At 41.8% G+C, this 21139-nt stretch overlaps 2 protein-coding genes across 10 annotated transcripts in view; one reads left to right on the forward strand and one right to left on the reverse strand.

Annotated features, from left to right (window-relative positions):
- Positions 1-13292, forward strand: part of mcf2a (MCF.2 cell line derived transforming sequence a) — a 40114-nt gene extending 26822 nt beyond the window's left edge. For 2 of the 8 annotated variants that reach the window (XM_061787610.1, XM_061787614.1), the window contains 11 exons: positions 445-570; positions 666-887; positions 1404-1496; positions 1578-1656; positions 3483-3546; positions 4496-4561; positions 7962-8062; positions 8348-8454; positions 9030-9142; positions 9817-9920; positions 10764-13292. In XM_061787610.1, coding sequence (XP_061643594.1) covers positions 445-570; positions 666-887; positions 1404-1496; positions 1578-1656; positions 3483-3546; positions 4496-4561; positions 7962-8062; positions 8348-8454; positions 9030-9142; positions 9817-9920; positions 10764-10804 — 1116 coding nt within the window. In that variant the 3' untranslated portion in view covers positions 10805-13292. Of the gene's footprint in view, positions 1-444; positions 571-665; positions 888-1403; positions 1497-1577; positions 1657-3482; positions 3547-4495; positions 4562-5126; positions 5301-7961; positions 8083-8347; positions 8455-9029; positions 9143-9816; positions 9921-10763 lie in introns of those variants that run through there. The other 6 variants (XM_061787611.1, XR_009790458.1, XR_009790460.1 and 3 more) reach the window with 6 other exon arrangements.
- Positions 13293-14051: 759 nt separating this feature from the next.
- f9a (coagulation factor IXa) lies at positions 14052-21002 on the reverse strand. 2 transcript variants are annotated; one of them, XM_061787616.1, is made up of 9 exons: positions 20862-21002; positions 20585-20754; positions 20447-20471; positions 18349-18462; positions 17135-17269; positions 16928-17064; positions 16049-16168; positions 14819-14904; positions 14052-14754 (listed from the first exon to the last, which is right to left on the reverse strand). In XM_061787616.1, exons 1-9 carry the CDS (start codon positions 20965-20967, stop codon positions 14373-14375), a joined length of 1275 nt encoding a protein of 424 aa, XP_061643600.1. In that variant the 5' UTR covers positions 20968-21002; the 3' UTR covers positions 14052-14372. The 2 variants fall into 2 exon arrangements, with proteins under 2 accessions (XP_061643600.1, XP_061643599.1); XM_061787615.1 differs by having other exon boundaries at positions 14052-14904; positions 16045-16168.
- Between the last annotated feature and the right edge of the window lie 137 nt (positions 21003-21139).

The raw sequence follows: 21139 nt of genomic DNA on the forward strand, positions 1-21139 counted from the left end.
TGTGTACTTTTACTTTCCATAAACCTACACATTACCATCAACATTTTTCTAAGAATGATAACCTTACTTTTATGCAATTATTTGAATACAAAAAAAGTAATAATAACAGGGTTAGGGTTAAAATAATAGTAATTTTATGTAATGAAGTCATTACTGTATATTTTTATAAAGTACATTATCGAGTGCTAGTTTTCTCTTTAAAAAAAAAAAAAAAAACACTACGAAAATATTTTATTTTTGGGCATTTCCAAAGAATGATAATTTGAGTGTTTTGAGTTACGATCGTGGTCACGAAAGGGATTCAATCTATATCTCAAGGTACCACTATTTGTTAAATGAGTACCAAATATTTGGGTGAACACTGTATTGTATACAAGCCATTAAATAGTCATTTTTACACATTACGTTACATATGAAATGTTATCTGTGTGTTTGTGCTCCCAGGAGCTGCTGAAACACAGCACTGACTGCGATGGATCGTCTGAGCTGCAGGGGGCGCTAACAGCCATGCTTGACCTGCTCAAATCAGTCAATGACTCCATGCATCAGATAGCAATCACAGGATATGAGGCGAGGCCCATAAAACAGGCTTTATTTATTTATTTTAAACATACCGTTTCCAGATAAATAAGCAACTTCCCGCCCGTGTCCTTACACTGCGTCAGGGGGACATTTGCGAGCTGGGCCGCGTGCTGATGCAAGGCTCTTTCAGTGTGTGGATCAGCCACAAGAAAGGGCCCACGCGCATGAAGGAGCTGGCCCGCTTCAAGCCCATGCAGCGCCACCTCTTCCTCTACGAGAGCGTGCTGCTCTTCTGCAAGAGGAGGGAGGAGCACGGCGACGGCTGCGATAAGACGCCCTCGTACGGCTTCAAGCACTGCATAAAGGTGGGCCTTTTACTTCCATCCATCCATCCCTCCATTTTATATACTGTAGTCATCCCCTAAAGATGCCTTGTCCAAATAGGAAAATAGTACACTAATGAGGGAGTACTGGGTTAGAAAAAAAATGTCTGACAAACAACCAACAAAATCCACAATAAGAAACCTACTGAGTTGTTAAATGAATACTGATACTTTCAGTCAAAACTGAGCATTATTATCACGACAGAATTTTTCATAGAGCTGTCTGATTGGATCTCATTATAATCTAAATTTGGCTTTCAGAAATCCTACCCATATTTCTACAACAATCCTAGAACATCTGGTAATGGGCTATTAAAAGTGTTGACATCATCTGATGGATTTCTACTTTTATGAAATGATAATATCGGACAAATTCTGATTCATTACTCGGGTAGATGTGACAAATGTGATAGCTGATGTAAGCCCTGTTTATGATGATGATGAGGATGTTTTCGCTATTCATGCCCATATGCAGTGTGTGTGTATGTGTCTTGGCAGATGACTGCTGTGGGGATCACAGAGAACGTCAAAGGAGATCCAAGGAAGTTTGAGATCTGGTACAGCGGCAGGGAGGAGGTGTATGTGGTTCAGGTAAGGAGTCTGTAAAACAAGTGATTTGTCACTAAACTGCAAACAGGTCACAAATAGAACGCACGTGTTGCTCTGTTGCAGGCTTCCAGCGTGGGGGTGAAGACGTCGTGGCTCAGCGAGCTGCGGCGAATCTTGACCAACCAGCAGAAGTTGCTCAGAGGTCAGTGGTGGACTCGTGCACGAATAAATTAATAGACAATACGAAGTCGGGTTTGGGACAATTCAAAACAATGTGATTGTTAGTGCAGCTAACTAGCGCAAGTACAGATATAGCGGTGTTTTGAGATACTAGTTTAATTTGTGGAAATGGAATGAAAAAGGCCATTAGTCCAGCCTTCCCCCCAAAAAATCCCAACCCCAAATTTTTGTTGTTTTTAATGAAAAAAAACTAGCACGCTATAATATTGATATGATATAATGAAATCGAATGTAGAGAATTCAACATTTTTTGCTTCAATTCAGTGGTCAATATGCTTCTTCTTCTGGTGTGCTTACCTTGGCCACATAGGGGGAAGTATAATACAGACATGCAGATACATGAAGACGGTCACTCCTGAGTAAGCTGATGTAATTAAGACTATATAGGAATTGGTGGTGACTCAAATAGGGGTTTGAGTGGATGTAGAAAAGTCATTAGCGAATCTGAATGTTCAGACTCGAATCAGAACGACTCTTAGAATATCATACTACTTTATTCTGACAAGAGCTACAACTGCTGCCATGCCGCATTTACCTAAAAAAACAAACAAACAAAGTATTCCACGATTATTAGCCTGTTTTCATGGCCGACGGCATTTGGACTTACTGTGCACAGTTTCAGGGCATGTGTGCATTTGGCCTCAGTGGCTGCAGTGGCAACGTCGATGAAGTCCACTAAGAGAATGATCGCCGCAGAAGTATGCGTTCGATAGCCGAGCCCGAGGAGCTGCACGGATATTCATTGCAACCAAAGCTGGAAAGCAGCCATCGCTGGATGGGGGCAGCTGCAGCAGAATTAATAGGAGAACAGCGTGGCAAGATGACGAAAGCTAGCCGCCTAACCGGCCACTTTGCTAGCTAGCTAGCTGGAAACGAGGCAGCTGGTTCCAGTCAGCAAGACTTTACGGGATTGAGAGGCGTAAAACCAATCCGGGTTCTACTTTTAGCCACGGGTTAGCGGTACAGTGAGGGATCCTGGTTCAAGTAAGCCATTTTAAACTAAAAAGAAAAACTTTTCCAGAGGGAGAAGTGGCAGCCAATACGTGTCAGCATACTCGCTTTCCGGTTGAATAGATAGATTTCAAATAATCCAATTAGATTTTTCATTTGTTGGATTATGACATGCCTGAATTTCAGAATAGTACAAGGACTCATTCGTTACTCTCAACGCAAATAACGAATCAGGATTTACAGGGTGGATGCCAGCCCAAGCTGTAATATTAGTTGGAGATCAAAAAATATACCATATGCATGTAATAGTATTGTTAGGTTACCTGTCTCCTGTACGTATTGCTCCCGTTTGATATTCGTTGTTTTAAGGGTTATAATGCCACAACACCAATGCTATCATTTTGCATTTTTTTTCTTCGTGTTAAGCTAAATGGACTAAACCAAAGCTATGTGGTTGTTTTATATACACAATGCGCAATTGTCTTTTTATCTCACACAAGTCAAAGCAAAAAGTCGGATGAAGGATGGAGCTTGTATATTAAAAAAAAAATAATAATAATAATTAATTCGGGTCACTTGTATCTCAAGGCACCACTGCATAAAAAGTGGCTAACGTGAGAATACATGTTTTGACTGAGCAAGATTGTGTGACTTGGCTTACGTATGACTTACTGAACTCAAGCAATGACTTGACTCGACAAATAAATGACGAATCAAGATATGCAAGTTTTTTTTACTCAGTCTCAACAATTGAGCCCTGAGACTTATTTATGACTTACGCATATGTGACTTACTCCAAATAGTCACCAGGTGCATAACTGTCTGTTCTCCTTCCAGACGAGGCTCATCAAAACGGACAACTGGTAGAGCACATGCATCTTTCTCCACCACCTTGTGAGAGGTCAGTGCCCCTCTTTTTCTCAAAATTGACCTTTTCACAATGTTTGTAAATAATCGGCGCCAGGCTACTTCAGGGTAGCAAAAATGATTGACTTCCACTGACTTGAACTGAAAACGATGACACAAACTTGTTTGGGGTCGCATCCCCATATATACTTTTTCTTAATGTTTGTGAACACTAAGCGCTGGAGTACTTCCGGTAGATGTGATAAATAGTTATGTAAATAAGATCGCAAGACCGCCTGGGAACCAAACTTCCATAATCGCATTAGTGGAAGACATTTTCTCACAGTTATGTATAAAATGTTTATTAGGTTGTCTTACAGTAATTTTGACAAAACATAATGGCTAACCTGCTAGCTAAGGTCAACTCTACAACATACTATCCATTTCACAGTCAAAAGAGCTTGTCTGTGAACTAATCCAAGCGACAGAAATTAAATCAACAGAATGAATTCAATTAATTACAGTTTATTAATGATCTTGTTAATGAATCTGAATATCCAGCACGTCTATTTTTGAATCAATCTACCCGTTGAAATGTCCCAATCACATTTTTTTTTTTTGAGTCCGAGTCCAGGTCTGAGTCACTTGATTTTGAGTATCTGCCGATACAGAGTCCTGATCCGATACCTCGGCAATGCCTTAAGAAAAAAGACAGCACGTTCAAAATGTCTCAACTTTCTTAACTTTTATTTATAAGAAAGAAATATCCTAACATGATACCTTTTTATGTATACAATGTTTGGTTGGGTTGTCTTTGAGTAATTAGGCAAAACACAATGGCTAGCTTGCTAGTAGACTACAGCAAGCTATCCATTTCAGTGTCAAAACAGCACGTCTGTGCCATTAATAAGAGGAACAGAAAAGTCAATCAATTAGCCAGTCCCTACCAAGATTTCTCATGTATAATACACTCTTGAGTATAATACTAATAGGCTCTGGGACAGTTGTCCCCTTTCCCCCCCCAGTTCGACACCCCTGGGGGGTGCCCGTGAGGACATCATGATTCTCGGGTAAGCATCGAAAATGTACCTTATTATACTGTATATTAATTTGTAACATTAAAAATTACATATTTTGGAATGAAAGTACACCTATTTCACAACCCCTAGGTACATGTATACTTTTATACAATGTGGTAAAAAAATCCTTTTATCTTTGTATAATACGCTCTATCGACATTTGATGAATTTTCTAGGGGAAAAAAGTGTATCATGCATGAGAAATTACGGTATGTCTGAATTATGTCCACCACATAACATCTTTTCAGCTGAAGGGTTTGTTTACTAGTGGGTTTGTTTACTAAAGATGAAATTGGAGTTTTTGCCACCCGAAAGTATGTGTGACATCATGTTGAAAAGGTCTATTGTTTTTCAAATACTGTACATACAGACACACATGGCCAGGTGGTGTTACAAATTGCGTAGTTTCACATACATAGATACGATCAATGCAGATTGGGTCAAAGCGACATCACATAGACAGAGTCCACGGCTTTGTGTGGGCGCAGCAGCCATTATGTCCAACTGTGTCTGGTTGACACCCCCCCCCCCCCTATACACCCACCCCTCACTGCAGGGGCATGCGGCCATCCAGAGGGGCTCCGAGGGGCTGTCTGCCGGGGCTGCACTTGATCTCTGCAACATCTGACGTGTTTATGTGCCTGCGCTCCCAAAGCCCCCGTCACCGAAGCCCCCGGCAACGGCCCCGTCTTCGCCCCCAGTGCCACTGACCTGCCGTAAAAGCTCAGTGGTAAACTTAGCCCATGTGTTTCCATAGCGGCCATGACTTTGCAATCTTATTTGCATATTACACAAAATCTGTTTTTGCATGCTGAAACAAACATGAGTTTTGGGCTCTTTTCCAATATTTTGGAAGTGCATCGAGCCATTCTGGGTGAAAACAACATTAGGTACAAAAAACATAATCCATCTATCCATCCATTTTCTATAGCACTTGTCCTCATTCGGGTTTAAATGGCTCAACTTCCTAACTGCCCTTGCTAGACACAACCTACCAAGTGAATATCGAGTGACAGGAGGGAATGGGCAGTCATGGTACTACTCCAAGACATGGAAAAAAAATGCCACCCATTATACACTATATTAAATCCTTCTCAACCTTTATTCAGTTGAATACACTACGAAGACAGGATATTTAATTTTGTAATTGATGAATATTATGTTATTGTCAGGCGACAATGCATTAAAAACCGGCATCATTGTGTAAAGGATATCGCTTCGTGGGCAACACTTCAGAAAACCATTGTGAGTTGACACAGTTCGTTGCAACATCCTACAAAAGCAAGTTAAAACTCTACCAAGCGAAGCGAAAGCCATATTTCATTGACACACAGAAACACCGCCAGTTTTCTAAGTTTATGGAGACCACAGCTGTGTTACAAATTGTGAATGCTGAGACTGTTGATGAACTTTTGAATAGATTCACCTGGAAAACCTCAAATGTCATGAATGCTGTCGCTCCTATTAAAAGTAAGACAATCTTGAGGCGATCTAGAACACCGTGGAGGAGCACAATGATGGTAAAGACCTCTAAATCAAAGTGTAGGAAAGCAGAACGTAAGTGGAGAGAAACTAAACTCCAAATTGACTATGACCTCTACAGACAAAGTCTGTCAGCAGATAAATGCAATGAATTTTGTTTATTTTAGTGTGAAAATACAATCCATCAGGTTAAATATCAGCAAAATGACAAAATGATGCTATATCTGAAGCCACCCAGGAACAACTCTATTACCATGTCAGAATTTGATACAGTTGGCCAAAACACTGTAGAGAAAACGATTTAGCAGCTGAAACCATCAACGAACTGTCTTGACTCAAATGCCAGCTGACTTTTTAAAGCTATTGCGAAGTGTGTGCTCGCTGATTTGCAGGAAAAAATTCATTGTTCACTTCAGTCAGGCGAGTTTCCTAAAGCTCTTAAAGTAGCTGCCATTAAGCCACTTCTTAAAAAAAAATAAAAATAAAAATAAAAAACGCTCGATGCTTCCATGTTAGCAAACTATAGACCCATCTCAAATCTCCGCTTCATAGCCAAGATTGGCAATAAAGTTATTTTTAATTAAACTTAAATTGACTTTTTGACAAATTTCAATCAGGTTTCAGAAGTCATCACCGTTCAGAATCAGCTCTTATCAAAGTGCTGAATGATATAAGGTTGAATACTGACTCGGGAAAGGTGTCAATTCTGGTCTTGTTCGATTTCAGTGCAGCTTTTGTTACAGTAGATCAAAATATACTGCTGAACAGGTTGTAAATGTCGGTAGGACTAAATGGAATAGTCCTTAAGTTGTTCAGGTCTTACCTGGAGTAAAGGAGTTATTTCGTAACCGTTGGAAGTGTTCAATCTCATCGAATGGCAATGACCTGTGGGGTCCCTCAAGGGTCAGTTCTTGGACCCTTCCTGTTCAGCCTGTATATTCTACCCTTTGGTCAAATTCTTCAGACCCTTAAAGTTTGACTATCATATCTATGCAGATGGCACTGTTAAATCTAGCAGTGTCTCCAGATGACTACAGTTCAATTGAGTTGTTGTGTCACTGTCTAAAACAGATGACAAATAATGACAAATCCACTGAAATCTTTTATTACCCTGCAGTGCATTGCATTAGACTGGGAAGTATTTTTTGGGAAGCGGGGGGTTAAATAAAATAACGCATGCTGCTAATGTACACAAGGTGGCATGGTGCATTATTTCCTCCCACATTCCAAAAACATGCATGTTAGGGTAAGTGAAGACTGTAAATTGTCCGTAAGTGTGTATATGAGTGCAAAGGATTGTTTGTCTGTATGTGCCTTGTGATTGGCTGGTGACACATCCAGTGTGTAGCCTGCCTCTCAACCAAATTCAGCTCGGATGGGCTGCAGCTCACAGGCAACTAATGGGGACAAACGCTATAGAAAACGAACAAATGAATAAATCAAAAACAAAAACAAAGTATCATTGAGCAAGTGTACCTGATTTTGTCTCCCCTGAATGTTGCACATTTGAGCTGACATGCTTTCAGTTTCCACCTGAACAAGGCTTGGGTGTCACTCCATGCATTCTCCTTCTTTTGTCATGATGACCACTTTTTAAGGTGGCTGTTATCTGCTTTCTAAATAAAATATAATTGAATTTACTTATCCCCCCCCCCCCCCCCCCCCACCCCAAATTCGGATATCGTCTGAAGCTTTCCTCATGCTAGCTAAACACACAAACGCAGTTAATCCTCTATCTATAGAGAAGCTTGCACACATCTGCTCCAATGTCCCATCATGCCGTCTGGCTGTCTGAATGCTCATACTTTACATGTACAGGCAGCAGCGCATATGTTGTTCCATGACATTAAACCGCGCACCAGCTTTCCGAACAAATGACTCAATTTGTTTTGTGTGTCATTCTTACCAGTAAGCAGCAGAGAGAGTCAGTGAGCTCAGAGGACACCGAGTCGGGAAAGAGCAGTCCGGACGCCCAGCAACGTGCCCCCAAATACCAGCTCAACCGCAGGAGTGCGTACAACTCACAATCTGTGCGTCAAATGCAACATAATCAAGATTGCTTTTATCACAATAATACTGCAACGGTTACTTAGCTCCAGTACGCTCGTTATTTCTCTTTTGATGAAATATTCTGATTTATTCAATACTGGAAGTGGGGGAAAAAAAGTGTCTGAAAAATAAGTGCTCAAGCACAGATCCCTGAAAAAGAATCTACTTAACTAAAGTAATCAAGTATTTACAATATATTTTGTTACTTCCCACCACTGTTCAGCACTAAACAGAAAGTTTGTCCAGGTTGGCCGGGAGCTCATCATCAGTCGGTGAACATCTGCAAGGGTCTGGATGAGAAAAGTGGCAGTCAAGACAAGTTCCACCAGTCTGACACACAACTGGTGAAACTGGTGAGCCCTATTAAAAGCCCTACACTTTGGTTTATTTTGATATAACCATTTTGTTTTTGTTTTTTTCCACTTCCATTGTTAAAAGTTGAGACATTCATAGTTCCTTTAGAATGTCACCCCTTACTACAACTGGTGGTGTTTGTCTCTGGTGGGTGAAGTAAATAGCGGGACTTCACACTTAAAATTTAGAACTGAAGAAGGCTTTTGGATTAAAGGTGAAATGTCTTCAACAAACAAGAAGAGTCCAGTTGCTTTCATTGACTTTTATATTTTTGGTTAGAAGAGAATGTTACAAATGATGTCTTTATACATTCTCAATCACCCAGGTCATCCGTACCTTCTGCCATGTAGTGAAATAGCATATATAGTAATTGTTCTGCCTGTGTGTTGCTGGTATAGATAGATGAACAAATATACATTATTTGTAGTAAACAAATACAGTAATACATTTTGGACCAATTAAGTAAAATCCCACGCACACCTGATGATCTCTCACTGCACATTACAGTGGTTGGGAATCACTGAACTAGCTCATCCTCACTAATGGAATCTGTTTGCCCGTATGTCTGTGTCAGTCTCGAGGCAGATATCGAGCCTTGGCCGACTGCCTTCAAAACGGACTGGACAGTGTCCTCATCAAATGCGGCGATGTCATCCAGTTGATGTGGGAAGACAACAAAGGCCGCTGGTGAGTCTGCCACCCTGTCACCACTAACGAGGCCACATGTGAACACACAATGTATGGATTGACACATGTAGCAATACTAGGAAGGGCCTCCAGGGACAAAATTCAGGATTACCTCTCACATACATTTCTGAAACGCATTGTAAGTGAAAAGAAAAAAATCAGTACTTTGCGTGTGAGCATTTTAGTTGTGTGAGAGAGCGTTTCAGTAGTGCATATGAGCAAAAAAAAAATACAATAAAGTGTGAGAGCATTTCAGTAGTGTGTGTGTGAAAGCTTTGTAGTAGTCCTTATTAGAGCATTTTCGGTAGTGTGCTTGAGAGCACTTCAGTATTGTGTATGAGAGCATTTCAGTCGTATGTATGAGAGTGTTTCAGTCGTGTGTCTGAGAGCATTTCAGTAGCATGTATGAAAGCGTTTCAGTAGTGTGAATTAGTGTTTCAGTCGTGAGTGTTTCAGTTGTGTGTGAGAGTATTTCAGCAGAGCATGTGAGTGAAAAAAATTCTGTACTGTATGAGAGCGATTTAGTGTTGAATGCGAGAGCCTTTGTGTACTGTATGTTAGCAAAAAAAATATTTCAGTAGTGTGTGAGAGGTAATCTTAAATTATGTCCCTGATGTCCACTCATATGTATTTGTCAACTTTTTCCTTCTCCCACATGTTACCCGCCCGGTCAGGCTGGTGAAGAATCTGAGTCGACACCAAGATGGCTTCATTGCGTCTGCTAGCCTGCAAGTGACCATAAGGGGGAGCAGTCGAACAGCCTCCTCCAGACTCAGGGGTAAAAGGATTTTGGATTTCAGCAGAGGTGGCAAAATTATTCTCACACCGTATTTGAGTAGAGGTACAGACTCTGAAATCCTAATTAACTCATTCACTGCTGTGGATGTTGATATTTGTCAACTGGAATACAACAATGTGTTGCCACACAGGAGAAAAAAAAGTATAAAGTGAATGTTTCTCACATCGATTAAGAGGGAGAGAAATGCCAGCACGTTGGAAGTCGGACAAGTTTAGGCACCTCACACTTGAATGTATGGTAAAAATATATGAGAAATGGTAACGCATTTTTATGTACTGAATGATGATGATGAACGCCATGTAAAAAAGCCACTGACGTTCAACTACGATGAGTCAACATCGCTCACGAAACATTTCTTATTTCTATATCTGTAAACTCATTATTTTTCTCTTTCTCAGTCTTGTTTTTGTTGTCTTATAGTTTGAGGTGTCACAAAAGCAAATATTAGTAGCGTCAGTCACTGTTCTGCTTATCGTTTTTTCACAGTAAGCTCATTTTCTCTGCTTTTGGCTGAAACCCACCTATGTGCGACTACTGATTATCAATCAAATCAGAAATTAAATTAGAAATAAACTTTAGCGTTCACTCATTCTTTTAGTAGGTTCGGTTCTTATATTGTCACAGAATACAATATTCTGTGGGTCTTTAAAGAACAGTCAAAGTGCTCTAAAACAGCCGACAATATGGGGAACTCTGCTTTGAAACGCCTGTCAATGAATGAGTTAAGTACTGGAAAGTATTTATACTTTGTAACTTCCTACAACTGGATTTGAGCATCTGTGACAATGACTTTGATCTCATTCCGCTATGTTTTCCTTGCAGAAATGGGCAACGCCAGGGCGAGAAAGCTTAGTTCTCCTTAGAGAGAAGGAGATCAGACCAAAGAAACAGGTCCAGTCCTCGCTTTGTGGCACATTGTCTCATTCCCTGCCATTGACGGCTATATCAGTCAAAGTATCCATGTTTACTGTGATGGCTTGCAGTGAATGTTAAGGAGTTGGATTTCATATCCCTACATGTTCGGATTGACAATCCGGATTCCACTGGTGTTTTCTCATCACGCTGACATATTGTCAACGTATGCCGAGGACGAAGACTGTGGGAGAGGTGCGTGCTTTCCTACGATTCCAAAGTGCGGATATGACTCTCAATTGGACGTGTGTGTTAGGCTTTACTGAATGGATGCTCAAGTCCAGGACTGCAATGGATTTTCCACAGCATATTCATGTTTGACTGCAAGCAATCATCATAGACAAAATGGCTTGAAGAAAATCATGGATCTGAAGGTCATAGCACATACTAATCAGATTGCGCTGATCTAATTCCAGTACTCCTCGGAGACACCAGGAGGCATTCTGTACTTTCATGGTATCTGAGGGCTGCTACAATACTTTGTATTTTTTTTAGACATCTGCTTGACATCACACTCACTTTCTAAGGGAATGTCTTGCCCTTTGTATCAGTCCTTCTGTGTTCTGCCTCATGTGCTCTTCTGTGTGAAAGTGCCAAAATAGGGTTTTCACTGGGGTTTTTCCTTTTGTTTTAAGGTTTTAATAAGTAAGAATCACAACGACAATCTCTGTAACAAAGAAGGAGTGTGGCCTTTGTGTGCCGTCTGCCTGGCTGTTTATTCCTGTGTTAGCATGTATGAGGTATATGAATGGGATGCACAACACCAGACTTCAGCAGGGTTCATGTAATATAGTGAACCCCCATTTATTGTGAGCGACACGTTTCAGACGCACCAGTGATAAGTGAAAAAGACGTAACAGAGAGACCTTATAATTGTTTATATTATATAATAGACTCCCGCCGCATAAGGCCCGCTGCACACCGAATGACACAACCGAACGCGACAGAACTGGATAATCGTGAAAAACATAGCCGCTCACTGCCGCACAGCGCGATTGACCCTTGCACACCACCAACTCCCTGCAGTGAAAACACTTCTGGTGTTCTTATCGGGAAACAATGTTTTGAAGCACCACATATACTACTGTATTCTTTTTTTTTTTTTTTTTATTAAAACCACGAACATGGCATGATTGTCGAGGAAGAAACCGATTGCCCTGGCCAACGTGTCTATATTATAGCAATACAAAAAGAGGAAAAGGGCGAGAAATAAAGGAAAGGGTCTGGATATTGAGCGGCTATTGGCAATGATCACACCATTCCCTAATTGCACTAAGAGCGTGTATTTCAGTGACAGAGACTCTTCACACTTTTTGTTAGCTACAGTTACATAATGAAATTATAAATATAGTTGTCCCTCACGATATTGCCATTCCCTATTTGCAGCTTTGCTACATTGCAGATTTTTAAAATCGTATTTATATCGCCGATCAGTCGCTATATCGCAGGATTTTGTGGTGATCATTTTTCCACACGGGCTGTTACTGCAGAGAAATAATCACGCTGCATCTTATGTTCAGTAGCGCCCGGCATCTTGTGGCACAATGTGGTACTACACTGAAATCACGCAACTCTAAATTCGGAACGTTTGCTTAAAAACCCGCAATATAGTGGTGGCATGAAAGATGAACCGATATACCAGGGGTTCGCTTCGCTGTCCACATGATGAAGATGAATACAACCGACCAATGGTAAGGGAGCGGTGCTCCTTACTTCCTGTTGTTAGCCCCGCCCTCCACGCTTCCCAAGTAGGCTGACTTTAATGAGAGGGGATCATGATATATCAATGCGTGTTCAACACTTCATGAAATATTGATGGCATATCTAAATAAATTTACCAAAACCGATTGAGCGCTCCCACCGAGGAGCAGTTTTGGAATGGCCGCGACGTTTGATATGTAAATGTATCTTGGAAGCAGTAAGAGCCTGGTCACATGACATGTTTCCGTTGTTCAAATATGTATTTTTCCTTCACTTTGCATGCCGTCTCCCCTCCCCAAGTGAAATCCTGTCTCCGTTTATTCATAAGAGCCACGATTGTTTGAATGCTTATACGCAACAAAATGAGCTGATATTTTGTTGCTGCAGATTTTGCACAGATTTTCCAAACACGGAAAACCTTCTCAAATAAAAGCTTGAAGCTTTTATTCATCCAGTTGAGCCAAGAAGCCTAAACCTGGCTATGAATGTTTCTTTAATCCAACTAAACAATAGATAGATTTGTATTGTTAGGTTTGTTTTCACATTTTTAGCCACGAATTTGCAATCTGATTATTGAATAGATGAATATTTATTGCAATAACTGCTGTGTTAATAAGGCTACACTTTTCATAATTACAATGTTTAAGAAAACAGTCCATAAACCCCAATTGAATCAATTTGTCCCATTTGCAGGGTTTGGATTAAAGCCTATGACAACAATAAAGTGGTGCAGATGTTCTCTTTGTGGCTTTTTTTGCCCAGAAAACAACACTGTTGAATGTACCTCTGCATGGAAAACTGTTTTTATTTTTTTTTCCTTTTTACCAGCAGATGGCAGCAAGTTGATGCGGTTAAGCGGTTTATACATTGAGCTACTCACTATATGATAATCTTCCACTTGAAGCTTTTGAACAACCTGAAATACGAACGGGTAAACATTTATCACCCTCCGAAGCATCCGCTGTAGTGAGCTTTTCTTGATACCGATCAGGTTCCAGTAGCAGTGTGACACGATTTGGCAAAAGTTCAAATATTGTATGTCAAAATGCTGAGTCTGTTGGAATGGCCACTTGACCAAGAATTTACGAAACTCTGTGATGGGTTTCGGAGAAATTGAGTTTTTTTTTATTTTGTTTTTGGGGGGGGGAGAGAGAGAGAGAGAGAGGGGGAACGTTTTTTGTGTGATATCGCCACTAGAAAATCTATTTAAAAAAAAAAAAAAAAAAAAAACTCTTTCAAATGACAGTAAAACGGTATAACTTGATTGCTTCTTAACATATCTCCTCAACCCTTTCGTTTTGTCTGCCCTTTTCCGATTGTCTGACAAATTTCTGGTAAAAACATCCACCAATAAGCTCATATGGGCAGGGGCGGACCTACGTGGTGGCAAGGGGTGGCCCCGGCCCCCACAGTCGAAGAAAAAGAGCAAAAAGAGTGTGAAGTGACTTTTGAGACACCTCGTATATGAGAATTTCCAGAAATTATTTGGAATAAATCCTCAAGGTAACATTTTTATTTCATTGAAGATATAAATCAAGTTATATCCACAAATCTGGCCTGTATTGTAATTTCTATAAATCCAATCCAAGGAAAAGATTATATTTGACACTTCCAGCCTACAAGTATTACCTACTGTATACCAATTGGAAGCAATTATGGCAAACTTGAATTTAGTTGTAATCCCAAACTGTCCTTTTCAAAGTTGGTTCTGATGCAAATTCTTCAACTAACAACTATCAAGTTTATTGCCATGGCAGAAGACCCATGTCATCTTCAGGCCTTGGCGTGACCTCGTGGTGGTCCGACCCATGGATCATGTTATGGATCCATTTGGAGTAAGTAGACACGCGGGTGTACACCCCGTATTTGCCATCCTTTGCACACTCTTCCCCCCAGCTCACGATGCCCGTCAGGAACCACGTGTTGTGGCGCCTGTTGGAGTGAGGACCCCCGCTGTCGCCCTGGCACGCGTCTTTGGACTCGTCGTAGTATCCGGCGCAGAACATGGCGGGCGTGATCCTGGCGCTGCTGGTGAACTTGCACTCGGTCCGGCTCGTGAAGGGAACCTCCACCTTTTTTAACGTGTTGGACGGGAGTCCGAGGTAGCGCGTTCTGCCCCAGCCGCTGACCGTGGCGGGTGAGGCGCTCTTCACCAAGGCTTCGGTGAAGGCCTGGGGCCCGATGCAGATGGGCCGCACGTCTGTGGAGAAGTTGATGGGTGTTTGGAGGTGGAGCAGGGCGATGTCGTGATCGTGCAAGCTCACGCTGGCATTGTACAGCGGGAACATGTGCTGCTGGGAGACTTGGATATCCTGCTCTGTGTCCTCTTTGACTTTAATGTTGTATTCGCCTGTGGGAAGACGGGACGCAGTCACATCAAACAGAGTTACGAAAAGACGTTTGGCCATATTCTCCCATTCGTGCGAAAATACATTACAGCAACAGACATTCTTCGGTCCTTTTCTGACTTATGTACACGTGAGGATATGGGCCTTAGTCCATTTTCTGAAGGTCCATGTAGGCTACTAGTATGCGCTTGACAATTCAGTGTAGTAGTGCCTCTTTTATCCTAATAGTAAACAGTTAATCCTTCCTAGCATGACGGTACATGGACCCTAAAAGGATCGTTCATTGAGCAGGCAGCAGTCAATAGAGTACTCGAAACTATCTTAACGACAGTGCAACGAACAGAGGAGTCCCTAAACAGAACAACGACTTAAGGTACCGTGAAACGTACAACATGCGAGTACTATTAACTAAGAGGGAAACACACAGCTACTAACATTAATGATAAAAGATGTGATTAGCTGCAACTGTCAGCAAAATTCCACCAGGTCGCCTATGCTGGCATGTTTGCATCAATTTCCGCGACGCTACCGTATTGAATAAATGATCAAATGGCAGTTTGAGCATGTATTTTATTAGCACAGAGGACCCCCACAAACAGTATTTGTAGTTGTCTATCCCCCAGGTTTTTTCGGAAACCCCTGCGAGCATCAATTTTTCACAAATTTTCCCAGTCCGTAACCCCCACGCATAGCAGGTGTCCGCTGTAGTAGCAGCAGCAGCAGCACACAGATGGCAACTAGAGCACATTTTTGCCTTATCAGTAAAATGTAGTTCTCCTACTAGCAAGCCAAAGAGTACTAGTACATGGACCTTATATGGATATCAATGATATCATATCCTTGATAAGCAGGTGCGTAGATACATGTTTCCTAGTTGGGAAAAATAGTGTTACTAGCGCAGCACAATAGTTTACTAGTAAGGTTTAACTGCATACTAGAGTAGAACAAATGTTCCACTTCGTTAAAAAACGGTACTAGCAAGACCTCGTTCTACTAGTGCACCCTAGTCATTTTACTATTGCACTAAATTGTCCCACGAGTGAGGATAAAGTTGATACCAATACAGAGACCTTAAGCTAGATATCAATGATATTGAATACTGTAAATGTTTTGCATTGTGAGGAGCTAAAAAGGGGTCGTACCCACTCTCACGTAGAAGGGGCCCAGCGACTCGGCCAGACAGTGGGCGGCGGTGATGACCCACTGCTCACCCAGAATGGAGCCCCCGCAGAACACCGCACCAGATTTACTATCTACCAAGGCCGCCTGGATGGGCAGAAAGAAAGGTGAGCTTGTGGTCAAGACGAAAACGTTGTACTGCATGTGGATGTATTTTGCATGTTGTTGGTTTTTTGTTTGTTTTTTTGTCCCGTTCGGCTGTTGGGTCAAGCAGAATGGAGGATCTTGTATCCCTTGTATGCCGGAAGAGTTTTACTGTGTCACAGTGGAGTTTTTAAGCTTCCGCTGTGTCTTCTTAGTATCATAATTGATGTTTATTGAGAATCAGAATCGATCAGTCGAACAGCACAAAGTTTCTAGAGCGGAGAGAGAAACGAAGACAAAAGACAAAGCACTAATTGTAATTGTAAATGTTTTCAACGTGATGTGTGGGCCAGTTTAGTTGTACACAAATGTATTATTCTGTTGTATGAATGGCAACAGATTAATTCAGTGTTTCTGAACTGTTGTCAACCTGGGACCCGTATTTCCCTATTCTTGAAAACTCATGACCCACTTTTATCAAAGTTAAGAAAAATAAAGATAATATATAGTTTTTGCTACTTGCTGTCCGTGACCCACCCGTATTGGCTCTGCGACCCACTTTTGGTTCCTGAACGCACCAGTTGAGAATTACTGGGTTAATTGTACTTTCTATCATCATGTGGAAAGCATTTAAATGACATTTTATGTCATTGGCATGGAAAGATGAACAAGTATACATTATTTGTGGTAAATAAATAATAATATTCAGACAAATCAAGAATAATTTGATCAATTGTGCACATGTGCACATTATGTAAATACCTGCCAGGGGATCTCTGCTGGGGTGACGAAATCTCCACCAACAATTCGCGTCAGGGTTTGCGGCCAAGTTGTGTTGGAGGTGGGGACGAGAGACCGAGCTGTTCTCATCAGAGCAGTCCTACCGCATGCGAACTCGACTTGTAAGGCAAATTATTATGATTATAAAATGCAGAATTATTGTGATTTTTCGTAGCGTGGCTGATGTACCTTCTGGTTCACAGCTGATCCCATCCTGCATCAGCTTGTATCCTTCCGCACAGTAACATTTGCCTCCGGCATGGCCCATTGATTCACAAAAATGCCCACAGTCTCCATTATTGAGATCACACCTTTTCTGTAAATCTGAGAAGAGATTATTTTTTTTCTGTACATATGGGCATAAAATCCTAGCATTGTACAAAAAAAAAAAACAGTCTAACCCTCTCTCTCAACTCACTGCTGGCCATTTGTGTCCACCACGCTTTCCCTATTTTGAATCATTTTAGCTGTGTTGAGAATTATTGTCTGATTCTTCCCCGACTTCAGCTCTTTAAGTAAATCGATAATATACTCTAAACATGAAATTGTACCCTTTAGCTCTATTGTGGGCACTTTGGCTAATTGAAACCCATGGAAATTGTTAAAATGTTTTAATACGGCGGCACAGTGGACGACTTGTTAGAGCGTCTGGCTCACAGTTCTGAGGTCCGGGGTTCAATCCCCGGCCCCGCTTGTATGGACTTTGCATGTTCTCCCCGTGCCTGCGTGGGTTTTCTCCAGGCACTCCGGTTTCTTCCCACATCCCACAAAACGTGCACGGTAGGTTAATTGAAGACTCTAAATTGCCCGTAGGTGTGAATGTGACTGCGAATGGTTGTTTGTTCATATGTGTCCTGCGATTGGCTGGCAACCAGTTCAGGGTGTACCCCGCCTCCTGCCCGATGATAGCCGGGATAGGCTCCAGCATGCCCGCGACCCGAGCGAGGAGAAGCGGCTCGGAAAATCGATGGATGGATGGATTGAATCAAACAATTTAGATAAAATGGGTTTCATTCTAGACTCAACACTTGATGAAATGTTAGTTTAAAAAATATATATATTCTCTACTAGATTACATTATCGGTTTTTGGACAATAGAGCTCTTTCATGTAACAGTTTTAGTTTCCAAAACGGGCTGAAATGGCCTACAGCACTCCATCCGATTGAATCAGAATATGAAAAAATGGAGAGGTTGAAAAAGTCACTCAACAAGTGATGTTAGTTAAAAAATCATGTATTAACAGAAGCAAAGAAAATATATGGCTGTGTGCGCGCATGGCCAAAAATTGCCATGAACAAGCTTTAGGGGTAGTAAAATACAACAAGGTCTGGTGGTTAAACGAGTGCTAGTTATTGCCGTTTTCTGTACATTCAAATAGACAGCTGGATGATTTGTCCCTTACCGATCTCACAGTTGACGCCGCTGAAGCCGTTTCGACACTTACACGTGTAGGAGCCGATGCCGTCATTGCAAGTGGCCTTGTGGAGGCATGGTTTCAACTTACACTGGTCACCATCTGAGGACATTTCAGGTACATCAACGCATATCACCAGGTTTTTCATGCCATACCAACCAATCACCACCAACCATCGTTACGCAACTGACTCCCCTTTTTTCCTTAAACATTCATGAACATGACGCGAGACTGCTCTTAAAGCAACAAAAGATCGAGAAGGCTCCAGGCCCGGATGGTGTGTCTTCCTCCTGCCTCAAAGTCCATGCTGATCAGCTGGCTTAAGTATTTACTCAGAAATTCAATCGGTCTTTGGAACTCTTTGAAGTCCCATCCTGCTTCAAATGCTCCACTAATATACTATGATAATCCCAGTCCCTAAGAAACCAGCAATTTCAAGCCCGAATGACTGCAGGCCTGTCGTTTTGACACCTGGGGTCATGAAGTCCTTTGAACGCCTCGTGTTGAACCACCTGAAGAGTGTCACAAGCCCATTGTTGGACCCCCTGCAGTTTGTCACTGTAGAGAAAAGGTCAATGGATGATGCAGTCACTAAGCACTCCAACCTGGAACATCTTGACGCCGCAGAAACCTATGCGATAATCCTGTTCGTGGACTTGAACTCCACCAAGTTCCTCCAGCTCAGCCATCTGCCAGTGGATTTATAGCTTCCTGACAGGCAGGAGACAGGCAGGTGAGGCTCGGGGAAACCACCTCATCCACACGCACCCTCACCACTGGGGCGCCCCAAGGATGCGTCCTCTCGCCGCTGCTGTTCACTCTCTACATGAACGTCAATACTTCAACGCTCCCAGCTGTCAAACTCCTGAAGTTTGCAGATGAAACCACAGTCATCGGCCTTATTAACAATGGCAACCGGTCTGCGTATCAACAGGAAGTGGAGCGACTGGTGCTCTAGTGTCACTCTTCGAGACCTTCAAGTTCCTGGGAAAATAATCTCTCGGGACCTGAAGTGGGAGACCAACATTAACTTCATCCTCAAAGAGCGTTAATCATCCATCACAGTCTGGTTTGGTCCTACTATAAAGAAGGACAAAATCTGGCTGCAACGGACAATCAGGACCGCTGAGAGGATCATCGCCCACTCTTGAGGACTTGCACGCAGCAAGAAGACCAGCGCAGGTAAAATTATCTCGGAGTCACCATACCCCGGACAGCTCCTTCACTCTTGTAGGCGCTACCAAACAATGTGCACATTAAAACCAGCAGACACTCCAACAGCTTCTTTCTCCATGCTATTAACCTCTTTAACAGTTGACTCATAATTTCATAGTGACAACTTGTAATTTTTCCACATCTCTTTACTGCCATTACTACTGCAATCACTTGCAAAACTGTTGTATCAGTATTACTGCACTACTAGACAATTTATATCGTTTCATGACTCTACTTTTATGTTCATGTCCGATATATTTTCGTTTTCGTAGATTGTCTGCTTTAGTACTAGAGTGGCTCCAACTACCGGAGAGAAATTCCCTGTATGTTTTAACAACTAATAAAGATGATTTTCTGATTCTGGAGCATGGTGTCAAAGTATGATGATTCTTTCGAGGATGCTCTGTGAAACCTTCACACACCAGTTTCACCGATTGATGCGGAATTCGGTGGACATGTTTATTGTAACAAGACACACACAAAAAGTCTCAAGAACCCATAAACAAAACTGAACAGGAAGTTCAGTTTGGTTGAAGCGGCCATTTTGGTGGAGTTCCGCGGCTTGTACTTTAACAAACTCCTACAAGGGAATCTCCAAATGATCCCCGACCAGAAGAATGTATTCTTAGACAGATGGGTGACGCTGCATTGCAAAACCTTTGTGCCTACACCATTGATAATGACGTCAAAGTTTGATGATCACTTTAAGGATTCACCATGAAAAAGGCGGTCCAGGGCCCTGTTTCTTGCTGCTTTCAGTCTTTGTATTATTTTTAACATACACAGTTTCTGCAAACTATGCCTATGAAATAGTTGAGTGATGCGCTCTGACAAAATGAAGTACATAATATATGGGTTTTGTCATCCTTACCCATGTACGCATTCCAGAACTCCACCTGAAACAACAGTGATGCTGCTTTCAATGACCACGGAAAAAAAAAACAAGCTGTGGATCAATGGAGAAATTGGTGGAGAAAAAAAATCAAGTCAATATAGGGGAAAGACGCACTGTTTTTTCTGTATTCTCAAAGATCTCCCTGGCCTCCTCAAAGTCACATATTTCCTCCACACATTCTCTTTCCAGGTTGCCCTCCAGCAGCTCCTCAAACACGCCCCTGTTTTCACGCTTGTTTCTCCTCAGGACGCCATGAGCCGCTTTGCCGGACACGAACACTGGGCCTGCAGCCAAACGTGTCAATGGGAGTTATCTTTCAAAAACCAAATTCATAAAATAAGTAACATATGACATCTGAGGAGGAGAAACGTTTCACATATTTCCGTCATACCTGCAAGACTCAGTTGAAAGGACGACAACAGCGCACAAGCGAGAAAGAAGTTCGCCATCACAAACAAACACAAACTCCAAAGTGCACAATGATTGTGTTTGCACATGCAGACTACACTCGCTGTGGGTCATGTGACCCATGTGGAAAGTTTGGGAAAGCCTGACTGTGCCAACACTGGGTGTTTTAACGGAGCCAAAGGGTGAAAACAATTTTTAAATACAATACATACTGTGACCCCCATGTATTTTATATCCTGGTTAAAAAAATAATAATAATAA

Source organism: Phyllopteryx taeniolatus, chromosome 10 (assembly GCF_024500385.1).
Source record: "Phyllopteryx taeniolatus isolate TA_2022b chromosome 10, UOR_Ptae_1.2, whole genome shotgun sequence".
NCBI lineage: Eukaryota > Metazoa > Chordata > Actinopteri > Syngnathiformes > Syngnathidae > Phyllopteryx > Phyllopteryx taeniolatus.

What these genes read in the sequence shown, in the direction of transcription:
- f9a (XM_061787615.1), bottom strand. Translation starts at nt 20,967, where the DNA reads ATGTGCAAACACAATCATTGTGCACTTTGGAGTTTGTGTTTGTTTGTG. An exon ending in GTTCTGGAATGCGTACATGG is followed by an intron (nt 18,463 to 20,446) that starts GTAAGGATGACA and finishes AAATGTCCTCAG; the next exon opens with ATGGTGACCAGTGTAAGTTG. An exon ending in CAGCAGAGATCCCCTGGCAG is followed by an intron (nt 16,169 to 16,927) that starts GTATTTACATAA and finishes CTGCCCATCCAG; the next exon opens with GCGGCCTTGGTAGATAGTAA.